The sequence below is a fragment of the Pelophylax lessonae genome, assembly GCF_965119305.1.
Source record: "Pelophylax lessonae genome assembly, chromosome: 4".
NCBI lineage: Eukaryota > Metazoa > Chordata > Amphibia > Anura > Ranidae > Pelophylax > Pelophylax lessonae.
The window spans coordinates 21,158,006-21,175,238 of record NC_138771.1 but is presented as its reverse complement, the minus strand read 5'-3'; the positions used below and the strand labels follow the sequence as shown (position 1 = coordinate 21,175,238).

Below are 17,233 nucleotides of genomic sequence, written 5' to 3'. Positions count from 1 at the left end.
CCTATGCACAATATCCCCTTTCAAAAATATGTGTAGACCTATGCACAGCATCCTCTTTCCAAAATATGTGTAGCCCTATGCACAGCATCCTCTTTCCAAAATATGTGTAGCCTTATGCACAACACCCCCTTTCCAAAATATGTGTAGCCCTATGCACAGCATCCTCTTTCCAAAATATGTGTAGCCCTAAGCACAGTATCCCCTTTCCAAAATATGCACAGCATCCTCTTTCCAAAATATGTGTAGATCTATGAACAGCATCCTCTTTCCAAAATATGTGTAGATCTATGCACAACATCCCCTTTCCAAAATATGTGTAGCCCTATGCACAGCATCCCCTTTCCAAAATATGTGTAAACCTATTCACAGAATCTTTTTTTCCAAAAACAAATGACTAGCCCTATACACAGAATGCTCTTTCCAAATAATAGCCTTATTTACAACATACTCTTGTTAAAAAATAAGTAGACTTACATACAGATTTGTTTTTTTTTTTTTTTTTTTTTTTACAAAAATTAGTAGCCCAATACAGAGCATTCTCTTTCTAAAATGAGTAGCCCAATACACAGCATCCTCTTTCCAAAAAACAAGTAGCCTTATATTAAGCACTCTCTTTCTAAAAATGAGTAGCCCTATACACAGCATCCTTTTTCCGAAAACAAATTAGTAGATCTATACACAAAATTCCCTTTCCATAAAAACAGCCATACACACAACATTCTCTTAAAAAAAAAAAAAATGAGTAGCCCTATATACAGAATCCTCTTCTAAAAAAAAAAATAATAATAAAGTAGCCATAAACAGCATCCTCTTCCTAAAAATGAGTAGCCCTGCAATCAGTATCCTCTTTCCTAAAATTAAATAGCCCTTTACACATTATCCTTTTTCTAAAAAAAAAATATGAGTAGCCTTACACACAAAATCCTTTTAAAAAGAAACAATTGAGTAGCCCTATACACAGCATCCTTTTTCCAAAAATGAGAAGCCCCATGCACAGCATCCTCTTTCTAAAAAATAAGTAGCCCTATAATCAGCATCCTCTTTCCTAAAATTAATTAGCCCTTTACACATTATCCTCTTTCTTATAAGAATGTTTAGTCTTCCACATAGCATCCCTGTTTCTAAAAACAATTGAGTAGCCCTATATACAGCATCCTCTTTCTTAAAAAAAAATAAGTAGCCCTATACACAGCATCCTCTTTCCAAATAAATTAGTAACCCTATACACAGACTTCTCTGTGTGTAGCCTTATAATCAGCATCCTCTTTACAAAAAAAAATGAGTAGCCCTATACACAGCATTTTCTTTCCAAAAATAGTAACCCTATAAATAGCCCATCTGTCAAAAAATTAGTAGCCCTATACACAGCATGTTCTTTCAAATTAAATGACTAGCCCTATAAATAGAATTCTCTTTCCAAAATAAATTCTAGCCATATACATAAATATCTCTAAACATTAGTAGCCCTAAAATTGGTATTCTCTAAAAATAAAAAATAAAAATAAATATATATATATATATATATATATATATATATATATATATATATATATATATATAATAAAAGGGCATTAGCTTTGGTAGGAGGGGGGCTTGGCAAAAAAATAAAAATAAACAAATGAATGAAATTTGTAAAAATCCTAATTTTGGGGGATTGTAATAGTGAACTCTCACACAAAGGGATCCTTGCACATCTTTGACAGGATGGATTTAAAATGCAGCTTGTAGAGCCCATAGAGAAGAACAGGCAGTGTACAGCATGGGCACATCCACATGTCATCACCCATGCACGCTGCACCCATTATTTATCTCTGTACAAAGAAGCAGCACATTCATTTACCAGCAGACAGATCAATGGGAATATATACCCCAGGAGGCTCATTATCTTAAACAAATCCTAAAAAAAAAAAAAAAAAAACAATCTTAGATTACTGTGTTTTCACTGATGCTGATTTGATGGGGGCTTCATATCTGGATTTTATTTTTATTTTATTTTTTTGGATGGTGGGGGGGTTGCAGAGAAAGAAATGCATGCAGCCTGCTGTGTATTCCTTTTCTCTGGTTATTTATTGCTCCTTGGCACAATTCCCTGCTGCTGGGAGACTTGTTGACACAGCCATGTGCTCTCCTACTAGACAGCTTTACACACCAGGATGGGAGACAATGCTCTGCCCCATGCACTGGCACTACAAAGAGATGTTATGATGAGGCTGCCATGGCAACGGGACACTAAGGACCTCCAAGTCATTTTAAGGGAGGGGTTGGGGGGGGGGGCTGTTACTGCAAGATGCTGCAGAGCAATGTGGCATTGATGGGTCCACTCTCTAGAAAGCTAAAGGCAGACAGTGGGTGTGTGTGACATGCAACTGTGCAGACAATGCTGCTGGGAGACACCAGACAGCCCCCCCAATTCAAAGTTACAATCTGCATAATATTACTAAATTTAGGGTTACACCTTACAGTCCAGATACCTAAATAAAAAAAAAGGAGATGGGCTAAGACTGACTGCCTGGACCATTGTGCAGTGAGCTGATTGCAAGCTCTTGGGCTCAGGGTATTTTTTTTTATGGATGACATGACATACAACAAGTTGCTGAGTTTACTCACCCAGGATGGAGGTGATCAGCCCCAGTGACAACCCGACAGACCAGCAGCAGCTTCTTCCTCCACCAGCCATACTGACACTTTGTAACAATCCCCCCAGCAACAAACAAAAAAAGAAAGAAAGAAATTCCGCAAAATGTTACAATGTTGCAGCTGCACAAAGAGATCCTGCGGGGGAGGAGCGGGGAGATGCGGGGACACGGCTACAGCACTCCGCACATGGATGGAGGAACATCGGCAGCATCCCGTGTGCAGCCCATCCGCATGTGTGCGACTGTGTGCGGACAGGCAGCAGGTCCCCCTCTCCTCCTCCTCCTCCTCCTCCTCCCAGCTCAGTCCTCTGGAGGCCCTTTCTGGGGAACAAAAGAGGCAGCCTCTGCTCTCCCTGCCTGGACACTTTGTCAGCCTGCGATCAAATGGGGAGATCTGTCGCAGATTTGTCGGTGGGGGCTTTACCTATGGCTGATTCCCTCTCCTGATCATTGGGTGCACAGCAACCCAGGGGGAGCAATAAGTGACATGGACCCTTTTACTAAAGAAGGGTCTGAAACTTTGATCAAATCTAAGACATGGAGGATGGAGTGGGAAAGATGGGGGGGTCTACAATTTATTACAGGTATTTATTTAGCACCCACAATTCATGCAGTGCTTTACATCAGCCCTTTAGTTTGCAGCAGTATTAAACCCCCCCCCCCCATAATTTTATATATTGTGGTGGCAGCATTAAGAAAAATATTGCTTTCTAATCAATCATGCCATAGTCTGATCGTTAGTATCTGATAACCCCCCCCCCCCCATAATTTAATATATTTGGTGGCATTAAGAAAAATATTGCTTTCTAAGCAATCGTGCGATAATCTGATCAATAGTATCTGATAACCCCTCCCAAAAAATGTTAAATATTGTGGTGGCGGCATTAAGAAAAATGGCGCTTCCTAAGCAATCATGCGATAATCTGATCGTAAGTATCTGACAACCCCCCCACCCCCCTCATAAATTAATATATTGTGGCGGCTGCATTAAGAAAAATATTGCTTTCTAAGCAATCGTGCGATAATCTGATCAATAGTATCTGATAACCCCCCCCCTATAATTTAATATATTGTGGTGGTGGTGGCATTAAGAAAAATATTGCTTTCTAAGCAATCGTGCGATAATCTGATCGCTAGTACGCAGCTTTCGAGACCCGATCACGACAGTTCATCTGATATTATCCGAAGGGACAAACACGCGAAAATGTTTCTCCGTTGAATTAGATCGTACGATTTTCGATAAACCACTTGACCTCCAGAAGATTTACCCTCCTTCATGACCAGGCCGTTTTTTTGCAATACCGCACTGCGTTACTTTAACTAACAATTGCGTGGTCGTGCGATGCTGTACCCAAATAAAATTGATGTCCTTTTTTCCCCAAAAATACAAATTTTATTTTGATGGTATTTGATCACTTCTGTGTTGTTTTTTTTTTTATTTTGCACTATAAACAAAAAATGACCAACAATTTTGAAAAAAAAACAAAGAAAAAAACATAATTTTTTACTTTCTGCTATATAACATGTTACATATCCAATAAAAGAATTGAAAAAAAAAAAATCAAAATCAAATTTCTTTATAATTATAGGGCCAATTTGTATTCTGTTACATATTTTTGTTAAAAATATCCCAATAAGCGTATATTGATTGGTTTGCACAAAAGTTATAGCGTCTACAAACTATGGGATATTTTTTTATTTCATTTTTATTTTTTACTAGTTATGGCGGCAATCAAGGACTTATAGCGGGACTGCGGTGGACTTTGTGACACTAACTGACACTTTTTGAGGACACTAATACAGTGGTCAGTGCTAAAAATATGCACTTTCACTGTACCAATGACACTGGCTGGGAAGGGGTTAACTTCAGGGGCAAGCAAAGGGTTAACTTTGTGCCTAGCCAGTGTTTTCTAACTGGTGCTTTTACTAGGGGGAAGAGATGCAATTTATTCCATGCTTTGCAGGGACAGGAACTGCATCTCTTCCCTCCTGTCAGAACGGTGATCTGCCTTGTTTACATAGTCTGTGTCTCTGCCTGACGATTGGCAGGTAACCGAGGACATTGAGTACTGTGCACCCGCCGATCAGCTCCTCTGTGTTTAATCACAGAGGCAGCGGCCCGCCAGCGCCCCTTACCCGAAAGTGTCGGTATATATACGTGATCTGGCACACATACGCATGTCAACCACGCCACAAATGCGCATAGGATGTTTGGGGGAGCTTTTTTATTGCTCAATAAACGCTTATCATTCACACCTATTAATGCGCATTAATGGTCTAGGTGCGCATGATAAGCATCAGTATTTTGAGCTAATGTGAACCACTTGCCGACCGCACTATAGCCAAATGACAGCTACAGCGTGGCCGGCTAGTTCTGGGAGCCGGGAGTGTCCATGATGGCTGGGTCCTCGGGATCCAGCACATCACATATCAGGGGAAAGGGCCAATGACAGCGGCCCTTTACCACGGGATCGCTCTGTCCAATGATGGAGTGATCACTTTGTAAACAACCAGGGGTCATGTCTGAGTCAGATCTCTCCTCTCCTCACACCGATCCATACAGCAACAGAGTGAGTGGGCTGTATTTGGAATGCCCACAGTGCTCATCTGTGCCCCATCAGTGCTCATTCATGCCTCATCCGTGCCTCATCAGTGCTCATCCATGCCTCATTCGTGCCACATCAGTGCTCATTCGTACCTCATCCGTGCCACATCAGTGCTCATCCAATGCCTCATCCGTGCCACAGTAATGCTCATCTGTGCCTCATCCGTGCCACATCAGTGCTCATCTGTGCCCGTCAGTGCTTATTCGTGCCTAATCAGTGCCTTATCCATGCCCATCAGTGCTCATCCATGCCACATCAGTGCTCATCCATGCTTCATCTATGCCCATCAGTGCTCATCCATGCCTCATCTGTGCCCATCACTGCTCATCCATGCCACATCATTGCCTCATCCGTGCCCATCAGTGCTCATCCATGCCTCATCCATGCCAATCAGTGCTCATCCACCCCTCATCCATGCCACATCAGTGCTCATCCACCCCTCATCTGTGCCCATCAGTGCTCATCCATGCCTCATCCGTGCCCATCAGTAGAGATGGATGAACATCGGCCGCGGCGGTTCGCGAACGTCAGCCGCAAATTTTCTCAAAAGTCCACGAACCGCAAGTTCGCGGCGGGCCCCATTGACTTTAACGGGAGGCGAACTTTAAAAACCTTTAGGTCATATTTGCAGCCACAAAAGACTTACTAGCTGTGCACAAATAGTCCCAGCACATGGACAATGTCATAACAGAAGTATTGCAATCGAAAAATTTCCCCTAAATTTTTATTTATTTATTTTTTTACAGCAAAAATTGTTTTTTTTTTTCATAAATCAGCCAGAACTGACATCAGCCGGTAAATACATGTTTAATACATATAGGGTCCATTCACACATCTGTAAAACGGGTCCGCATCCATTCAACAATTTGGCGGAACCTTTACAGACCCATTGTTTTTCATTTCCAGTCTGAAAAATTATGCATTCACAGGATAAAGAAGTAAGTGTCGGCCATTCCAGGCCCCAAAAATTAGCCCACATGGGTTTAACTGACAGCAAAGAACATAGTGTATTTGATGGCTAGAGGTACATTAGGCATTCACAGGATACAGAAGTAAGTGTCGGCCAGTATTGGCCCCAAAAAATAGCCCACATGGGTTTTCCTGCCAGCTAAGAACGTAGTATTCTGTGGCTGAAGGTACATTAGGCATTCACAGTATACAGAAGTAAGTGTCGGCCTGTATAGGCCCCAAAAATTAGCCCACATGGGTTTAACTGACAGCTAAGAACGTAGTGTATTTGATGGCTAGAGGTACATTAGGCATTCACAGGATACAGAAGTAAGTGTCGGCCAGTATTGGCCCCAAAAAATAGCCCACATGGGTTTTCCTGCCAGCTAAGAACGTAGTATTCTGTGGCTGAAGGTACATTTACAGTATACAGAAGTAAGTGTCGGCCTGTATAGGCCCCAAAATTAGCCCACATGGGTTTAACTGACAGCTAAGAAGGTAGTGTATTTGATGGCTAGAGGTACATTAGGCATTTACACAGGATACAGAAGTAAGTTTCGGCCTGTATAGGCCCCAAAAATTAGCCCACATGGGTTTAACTGACAGCAAAGAACATAGTGTATTTGATGGCTAGAGGTACATTAGACATTCACAGTATACAGAAGTAAGTGTCGGCCTGTATAGGCCCCAAAAATTAGCCCACATGGGTTTAACAGACAGCAAAGAACGTTGTGTATTTGATGGCTGAAGGTACATTAGGCATTCACAGGATACAGAAGTAAGTGTCGGCATGTATAGGCCCCAAAAATTAGCTCACATGGGTTTAACTGACAGCAAAGAACGTAGTGTATTTGATGGCTAGATGTACATTAGGCATTCACAGTATACAGAAGTAAGTGTCGGCCTGTATAGGCCCCAAAAATTAGCCCACATGGCTTTAACTGACTGTAAAGAACGTAGTGTATTTGATGGCTGGAGGTACATTAGGCATTGACAGAAAAAATAATTGTCGGGCCTGAATGGCTCAAGATTTTCCTGGCCTGCCGCAAGACGTCCTGGACCCAAGGGTATTTGCCAACGAATCGCTGCACCACCAAGTTCAGGACGTGTGCCATGCATGGCACGTGTGTTATTTTGCCCTGTTTCAGCGCGCTCAGCAGATTGGCACCGTTGTCGCACACCACGTTACCAACTGTCAAATTGAGCGGTGTCAGCCCCTGATCTGCCTGTGAACGCAAAGCTGAAAGGAGTGCAGGACCAGTGTGGCTCTTGGCTTCCAGGCACAACAGACACAGCACAGCATGGCAACGTCTCACCTGGCATGTGGAATAGGTTCTGGGGATCTTGGGCGCCGCAGTGGAAGAGACAGTAGCAGCGGAAGAGGAGGAGTCAGCCGAGGAGGAGAGGGAGGATGGAGGAGGAGGAGGAGAAGAAGAGGCAGGCCTGCTTGCAATCCGTGGCGGTACAACTAAATCTACACGGGTGCCACAGGTTACATGCTTGACGGCCGTCAGAAGGTTCACCCAGTGGGCAGTAAAAGTGATATACCTTACCCTGCCCGTGTTTGTTAGACCATGAGTCTGTGGTCAGATGTATCTTGGCACCAACACTGTGTGCCAGAGATATATTCACTTGCCGCTGAACATGGCCATACAGCTCTGGAATGCCCTTCTGCGAGAAATATTTCCTGCCTGGCACCTTCCATTGTGGTGTTCCAATGGCCACAAATTTACGAAAGGCCTCCGAGTCCACCAGTTGATATGGCAGTAGTTGGCGGGCTATTAGTTCCGACAAGCCAGCAGTCAAACGTTGGGCAATAGGGTTATCCGGCGTCATCATTTTTTTCCGCTCCAACATTTGGACCACAGAAGCCAGAACTAAGTGATGACGGCATCATGGCAGGTGGAGTGGAGGACAAATGTGAGGAGAGAGGAGAAGGGGCTGGACGGTGAGAGCCTGGAGTGTGGCTTTGTGGGTTCTGACGGTGTTGCTCCCACTGGGCTCGGTGATGGGAGTTCAGGTGCCTTCTTAAGGCGGTTGTCCCTAGGTGAGTGTTGGGCTTACTGCGACTTATGCGTTGACTGCAAAGGCTGCAGATGGCAACACTGTTGTCAGCAATGGACACATTAAAAAAAGCCCATCCTGCTGAGCCATGTGCCGGCGTCCAGGGAGCGCCAGATGTGACTGTACATGGTTGATGGCTCGCTCCTTATACATTTGCATTCTGCTTTGTACCTCTTGTGCAATGCAAGTTCTGCCTGCCTCTCCTCCCTATCTGCCGGTCCGTCTCTCCCTCTGAACTCCCTTCCTCTTCCTCTCTTGTGGCGACCCATGTGACGTCCATAGACTCGTCATCATCCACGTCACCTTCCCCACCACTAACATTCGAGATCTCGAAGTAGGCAGCAACAGCGGGGACCAACCTCCTTGGGCTGATCTGGGTACTGTCGTCGGACTGCTGAGTGGCAGCTGTTGCTACCTCCTCTTCCTGATCCGATTCCAACAAACGTCTTGTGATGGATTGGAAAATAATTCCAGTGACTCAAGCGGAGGGTATGTGGTGGTGGTGGTGTCTTTGGGGGTGCACACAGAAGAGAGTGAAGAGGGTGCAGATAGAGAGGATGAGGCGGGTGCAGAAGAGGAAGGCTGAGTGAGCCACTCAACCAAGTCTGGTGCGTCCTTGGACGTAATTGCACGCGACTTTTGAAACTTCACAGTTTGGCTCCGGCCTACTGTTTCTGCCATATCCCTACCACCCTTGCGTACGTGTCTGCCTCTGCCTGTCATGTTTTTTAATTACCCTGTGACAAAAGTCTCTAGAGAAACACAGTATATCTGGGTAGATAACACCCCCTTCAATCTGTGGTATTGGGGGGGCCACAGGTTTATTACAACAGTTCTACAAATAATTGGCCAGTAACTGTTGTCACTGTGTGTAGCACAGTCAACACAGCAAGAGAGGCCAACGTTTTGCAGGACTAAACTACACTCTTAGAAAAGTACACTGTTAAATAACACCCCACTTCGATATGTGGTATTGGGGGGGGGGGGGGCATTGGTCTATCACACCAGTTGTTGAAAAAATTGGCCAGTGAGTTTGGCACTGTGTGTACCAGACCTAACTTAGCAAAAGAGGCAATATTGTTGCAGGACACAAATACACTTGTAAAAGTATACTCAGATAACACCCCACTTCAATATGTGGTATTGGGGGGCCACTGGTTTATCACACCAGTTGTTGAAAAAATTGGCCAGGGAGTTTGGCACTGTGTGTATCAGACTTAACTCAGCAAAAGAGGCAATATTGTTGCAGGTCACAAATACACTTGTAAAAGTATACTCAGATAACACCCCGCTTCAATCTGGGGTATTGGGGGGCCACAGGTTTATTACAACAGTTCTACAAATAATTGGCCAGTAACTGTTGTCAAACAGTCAACACAGCAAGAGAGGCCAAATTTTTGCAGGACTAAAATACACTCTTAGAAAAGTACACTGTTAAATAATATCCCACTTCAATATGTGGTATTGGGGGGCTACTGGTCTATCACACCAGTTGTTGAAAAAATTGGCCAGTGAGTTTGGTACTGTAAGTACCAGACCTAACTTAGCAAAAGAGGCAATATTGTTGCAGGACACAAATACACTTGTAAAGTATACTCAGATAACACCCCGCTTCAATCTGTGGTATTGGGGGGCCACAGGTTTATTACAACAGTTCTACAAATAATTGGCCAGTAACTGTTTTCACTGTGTGTAGCACAGTCATCACAGCAAGAGAGGCCAATTTTTTTTCAGGACTAAAATACACTCTTAGAAAAGTATACTTTTAAATAACACCCTACTTCAATATGTGGTATTGGGGGGCCACTGGTCTATCACACCAGTTGTTGAAAAAATTGGCCAGTGAGTTTGGCACTGTGTGTACCAGACTTAACTTAGCAAAAGAGGCAATATTGTTGCAGGACACAAATACACTTGTAAAAATATACTCAGATAACACCCCACTTCAATATGTGGTATTGGGGGGCCACTGGTTTAGCACACCAGTTGTTGAAAAAATTGGCCAGGGAGTTTGGCACTGTGTGTATCAGACTTAACTCGGTAAAAGAGGCAATATTGTTGCAGGATACAAATACATTTGTAAAATTATACTCAGATAACACCCCGCTTCAATCTGTGGTATTGGGGGGCCACAGGTTTATTACAACAGTTCTACAAATAATTGGCCAGTAACTGTTGTCACTGTGTGTAGCACAGTCATCACAGCAAGAGAGGCCAATTTTTTCCAGGACTAAAATACACTCTTAGAAAAGTATACTGTTAAATAACACCCCACTTCAATATGTGGTATTGGGGGGCCACTGGTCTATCACACCAGTTGTTGAAAAAATTGGCCAGTGAGTTTGGCACTGTGTGTACCAGACTTAACTCAGCAAAAGAGGCAATATTGTTGCAGGACACAAATACACTTGTAAAAGTATACTCAGATAACACCCCACTTCAATATGTGGTATTGGGGGGCCACTGGTTTATCACACCAGTTGTTCAAAAAAATTGGCCAGGGAGTTTGGCACTGTTTGTAGTATTGCTGCAGCAACGCTCAGTCTCACCACCACACCTGTCACAATGCTGCACAGTGCACAATAATACTACTAATCCACTGTAATATGCTTTCTACAAAGTATATTATACTGTGGATTACCCCCCCTCCCCCCACCCTTTTTAGTGCACTGCACAACAGCAATACCAAAAAATTTGCAGCCCTTTAAATTACTTTCGTGGACATTAACAGAGCGACTTGTGTGACTGCTGCCGATCTCTAACTGCCTCTAAAGCACAGACTGGATACCTGCCCCTAACCTGAAAAGAGACTGGACCTATACCAAAAATTGCAGCCCTTTAAAGAGGTTGTAAACCTCTGATTTTTTTTTTTAAAAAACGAACACTTGAAAGAAAAACACATAATGAGCTAGTATGCATCGCATACTAGCTCATTATGAAATACTTACCTAAGAACAAAGCCCCCGCAGTGCCGACCGCTTACCTGTCCATGGGCGACATGTTCTGTCGCCCTTCTTCTGGGTTTGCGGCATCTATCCATCTGATTGGCTGGAGCCGCGATGACGTCATTCCTGTGCATGTGCGCGGGAGCCGGCGGTAACGGCACGGGGCTCTGAAGGAACGGCACGAGCGGCCGTTCCTTCAGAGCGCATGCGCCAGTGATGTCACTGGCTGCATGCAAAGTAAATATCTCTTAAACGGTGCATGTTTAGGAGATATTTACAGTACCTATAGGTAAGCTTTAATATAGGCTTACCTATAGGTACAAGTTGTAGAGGAGGGTTTACTTCCTCTTTAAATGACTTTTGTGGACATTAACAGAGCGATTTGTGTCACTGCAGCCGATCTCTCTAACTGCCCCTAAAGCACAGACTGAATACCTGTCCCTAACCTGAAAAGAGACTGTAATAGACCTATACCGAAATACCAGCCCTGAAAAGGACTTTTGTGGACATTAACAGAGCGATTTGTGTGACTGCTGCCGATCTCTAACTGCCCCTAAAGCACCGACTGGATACCTGCCCCTAACCTGAAAAGATACTAGTAGACCTATACCGAAATACCAGCCCTGAAAAGGACTTTTGTGGATCTTCACAGAGCTATTTGTGCCTGGCAACCTCTCCCTACGCTGGCAAAAAGCAGAATGCGAAATGGCCGACAGCTCAGGTATATTTATAGGGTAGGGGGTATGTTCATGTGCTGAAATGTTTTAATTGGCTGTCCCGTTCCACCTGATGGCTGTGTCATCGGTCAAAGTTCTCCCCAATGTAAACTAATATGGCCGCCGCGAACAACGCCATGTGTTCGCAAATTTGGCGGCTATCGAACAAGCAAAATTTGCTGCAAACCGACCGCCGGGCGAGCCGCAAGGCCATCTTTACCCATCAGTGCTCATCCATGCCAATCAGTGCTCATCCGTGCCCATCAGTGCTCATCCATGCCCATCAGTGCTCATCCATGCCTCATCCGTGCCCATCACTGCTCATCCGTGCCACATCAGTGCACATCCGTGCCACATTAGTGCTCATCTGTAGCTCATCTGTTCTACATCAGTGTTCACCCGTGCCTCATCTGTGCCACATCAGTGCTCATCCATGCCAAATCAGTGCCATCACAGTGCTCATCCATGCCTCATCCACGCCACATCAGTGCTCATCCATGCCACATCAATGCTCAACTGTGCCCATCAGTGCTTATCCATGCCTCATCCATGCCCATCAGTCCTCATCCGTGCCACATCAGTGCTCATATGTGCCTTATCCATGCCACATCAGTGCTCATCCATGCCACATCAGTGCTCATCTGTGCCACATCAGTGCCATCACAGTGCTCATCCATGCCAGATCAGTCCTCTTCCGTGCCAAATCAGTGCCACATTAGTGCCACATCAATGCCACATCAGTGTCATCTCAGTGCTCATCCGTGCAACATCAGTGTCATCACAGTGCCCATCTGTGCCCCATCATTGCCATCACAGTGCTCATCCGTGCCACCACAGTGCTCATCAGTGCCACATCAGTGCCCTACACTGCCCTACAATGCAATGCATTTTCATTTTATTTCCACATTTTCCAAAAACTTGTGGAAAAAAATGACAAGTTCAAAAGACTCATTATGCCTTTTAGATTATGTGTTGGGGTGTTTGCTTTGCAAAATAGGGTCATTTTGTGGGCGTTTTTACATTGTCATGGTAATAGATAGTCAAGAAATTAGATGTGTAATCTACTGACATCGTCCACTGATCTTCTAACTCTGTCTACTGATATACTGACACCATCTGCTGCCCTACTGACACTACTTTCTTATTTACTGACCCCTTCCACTGCTCTACTGACACCATCCACTGCTTTATTAATACTGTTCACTGCCCTACTGAAACCATCCTCTCCCCTAACAACCTCAATCTCTGCCGCAGTGACACTGGGGCGGATCCAGGGGGGGGCAATGGGGAAAATTTGCTGTACCCTCAAAATAACTCAACACACAGCCATTAATGTCTAAACTGCTGCCAACAAAATTTAGTTTACCCCTAAGTGAAAATGTCCAAATTGGGCCCAAAGTGTCAATATTTTGTGTGGCCACCATTATTTTACAGCACTGCCTTAACCCTCTTGGGCATGGAGTTCACCAGAGCTTCACAGGTTGCCACTGGAGTCCTCTTCCACTTCTCCACGATGACATCACAGAGCTGGTGGATGTTAGAGACCTTGCGCTCCTCCACCTTGCGTTTGAGGATGCCCCACAGATGCTCAATAGGGTTTTGGTCTGGAGACATGCTTGGCCAGTCCATCACCTTTACCCTCAGCTTCTTTAGCAAGTAAGTGGTCATCTTGGAGGTGTGTTTGGGGTCATTATTTTGTAAAATACTGCCTTGCGGTCCAGTCTCTGAAGGGAGGGGATCATGCTCTGCTTCAGTATGTCACAGTACATATTGGCATTCATGATTCCCTCAATGAACTGTAACTCCCCAGTGCTGGCAGCACTCATGCAGCCTCAGACCATGACACTTCCACCACCATGCTTGACTGTAGGGAAGACACACTTGTCTTTGTACTCCTCACCTGGTTGCAGCCACACACGCTTGACTCCCTCTGAACCAAATAAGTTTATCTTGGTCTCATCAGACCACAGGACATGGTTCCAGTAATCCATATCCTTAGTCTGCTTGTCTTCAGCAAACTGTTTATGGGCTTTCTTATGCATCATTTTTAGAAGAGGCTTCCTTCTGGGATGACAGCCATGCAGACCAATTTGATGCAGTGTGCGGCGTATGGTCTGAGCACTGACAGGCTGACCCCCCACAGCATCAACCTCTGCAGCAATGCTGGCAACACTCATATGTCTATTTCTCAAAGACAACCTCTGGATATGACGCTGAGCACGTGCACTCAACATCATTGTTTGACCATGGTGAGGTCTGTTCTGAGTGGGACCTGTCTTGGTAAACCTCTGTATGGTCTCGGCCACCATGATGCAGCTCCGTTTCAGGGTCTTGGCAATCTTCTTATAGCCGAGGCCATATTTATGTAGAGCAATTCTTTTTTTCAGATCCTCAGAGAGTTCTTTGCCATGAGGTGTCATGTTGAACTTCCAGTGACCAGTATGAGAGAGTGAGAGCGATAACACCAAATTTAACACACCTGCTCCCCATTCACACCTGAGACCTTGTAACACTAACGAGTCACATGACACCGGGGAGGGAAAATGGCTAATTGAGCCCAATTTGGACATTTCCACTTAGGGGTGTACTCACTTTTGTTGCCAGCGGTTTAGACATTAATGGCTGTGTGTTGAGTTATTTTGAGGGGGCAGCAAATTTACACTGTAAGTGCCGGTTCACACTATGTCGCTCCGACTTAGGGGGCGACCTGTGAAGTCGCGTGCAGCGCGACTTCGGCGCGACTTGCACGGACTTCATAAAATGAATGTCAATGCAAGTTGCCTCCAGGTCGCCCCCAAGTAGTACAGGACCCTTTTTCTAAGTCGGAGCGACTTGTGTCGCTCCTATTAGAACCGGCCCTGTACTACTCAATGACCGCGATGGTGCACGACTTGCCAGGCTGACCAAGTTGCCTGACAAGTCGTATTAGTGTGAACCGGCACTTATACAAGCTGTACACTCACTACTTTACATTGTAGCAAAGTGTCATTTCTTCAGTGTTGTCACATGGAAAGATATACTAAAATATTTACAAAAATGTAAGGGGTGTACTCACTTTTGTGAGATACTGTATATATTACACTTCCCTCTCAGTGTATGGATGGAGATCTTCTCTCTAGGGTGGGAGGGGGGCACCGAACTGAGTCTTTTTCCCGGGTGAAAGAATGTCTAGCTTTGCCACTGCCCCCAGGCACTATATTTAACCACTTGAGCGCCTGAAGATTTACCCCCCTTCATGACCAGGCCATATTTTGCGATACGGCACTGCGTTACTTTAACTAACAATTGCGTGGTCATGCGATGCTTTACCCGCATAGAATTTATGTCCTTTTTTCCCACAAATAGAGCTTTCTTTTGGTGGTATTTGATCACCTGTGCGATTTTATTTTTAGCGCTATAAACAAAAAAAGATCGACAATTTTGAAAAAAAAAAAAAATATATATAGTTTTTACTTTCTGCTATAAAACAAATCCAATAAAAATTGGAAAAAATCAAATTTTTTCATCAGTTTAGGCCAATATGTATTTTGCTACATATTTTTGGTAAAAATCTCAATAAGAGTATATTGATTGGTTTGCGCAAAAGTTATCACGTCTACAAACTATGAAATAGATTTACCGAATTTTTATTTATTTATTTTTTTTTTACTAGTAATGGTGGCTTTTAGGGACTGTGGCATTGCAGCGGACAAATTGGACACTAATACTTTAGTAAGTGGGTGGGATTACAACAATTCTCTGACCAATCAGTGGCTAGTAGTGACAAACAATCAATGCTGCATGCAAAGGATTGTAGGATATGGTATCGGTATGGCCCGCTTGGAACCCCAGCCAAGGTGGTACTGTTTAAGCGAGCCGTACCGAGCCGTACCATGTAGTGGAAAAGCGCCGCTGTACCAAACCGTACCGAACCGTTCTAACCCGTACCATGCGGTACCATGCAGTGGAAAAGCGCCAAACCAAGCCAAACCGATCCGTACCATGCAGTGGAAAAGCGCTTTAAGTGACACTTTTTTGGGGACCAGTGACACTAATACAATTATCAGTGCTAAAAAATATGCACTGTTACTGTACTAATGACACTGGCTGGGAGGGGGTTAACATCAGGGGCGATCAAAAGATTAAATGTGTTCCTAGGGTATGCTTGCTAACTGTGTGGGGGAGGTGCTTGTACTGTGGGAAGGCAGAGATCTGTGTTCCTGCTTAGAAGAAACACAGGACCACTACCTTCCCTACTGACAGAACGGCGATCTGCCTTTTTTACATCGGCAGACCACCGTTCTGCTTTTCAATGGATCGGCTGGTCCTGGCAGACATCGGGACTGCCGGACCCGCTGATTGGCTCCCGTTGTGTCCAACCACAGAGTAAGCGCGTCGCCAGCGACGCGCATGCGCACCCCAGACCCAGAGTGCCAAATCACGTACTAAGTGTGTGCTTCTGCACAGGAGAGCCTCCTTGCTGCAGTATATCTACAGTATACAGTCGGCAAGGGGTTAAAGGGATTTTTTATTTTTATTGTTTTACTTTAAGCATCATCAAAATCACTGCTCCTGTAAAAACAATCTTTTTAAAAAAATGTTTGCATTAATACATGTCCCCCATTGCAGTACCCGGACTCCTACCTCATTTCTATAGCCATAACTTGCATATAAGCCTTCAAAATAGACACTTTTGATTTTTCAAGATCGGTCCTATAGATTTTAAAGGAGTTCGCTGCTCGGGTCCAAACTTTTTGCATGTTTGGGAGTTCTGGTGTGAACCGAACCGAGGGATACAATGTACGATAGTGGTAAGTGGAAAAAGTGGTACTCGCATTTTGAGCTCTATGCATTCAGGGACTTATGCCCGAAACACAGTGTACCTGTGTTCTGCCCATCCATCCCTTGAGCACATAGGGTCCTAAAAATACCACTCAGTACAGTGTCCAGCTGCAGCGCATCGCTTCTAAGATGGGGGGGGGGGTGAGGGCTGTGGCATGTGTTCAGGGCCGCTGATAGGGGGGGAACCACCAGTCCTCTTGTAGGGGGCCCAAGCAAATGGGGGGCCCACACAGGGAGGGGGATTAGTGATGAACGACAAATACAGAAATCTTCCTCCAGCACCTAAAAGCTGATTTCTACCCGCTGCCAGCTTTTATCTCCTGAGAAAGAGACAGTTGTCCCTCACTAATCCCCCTCTCTGTGTGGGACCCCCTTCCCAGCCCTGGCTCTAATGTTAGCTCTGCTCTGGAGGTTGTTATCTGTCTAACTTTGTTTCTCTCCCTCCAGTTCTTCCTATACTTCTTGTCCCAGCCTGTATATTTTTTTCATCTCTCTCC

The 17,233-nt window shown here is 44.6% G+C and overlaps 1 protein-coding gene across 1 annotated transcript in view; it reads right to left on the bottom strand.

The window, feature by feature from the left end:
- Positions 1-2,696, bottom strand: part of IGDCC3 (immunoglobulin superfamily DCC subclass member 3) — a 310,994-nt gene extending 308,298 nt beyond the window's left edge. The window contains exon 1 of the mRNA XM_082255109.1: positions 2,608-2,696. Coding sequence (XP_082111235.1) covers positions 2,608-2,677 — 70 coding nt within the window. The 5' untranslated portion in view covers positions 2,678-2,696. The remainder of the gene's footprint in view (positions 1-2,607) is intronic.
- Positions 2,697-17,233: the final 14,537 nt, after the last annotated feature.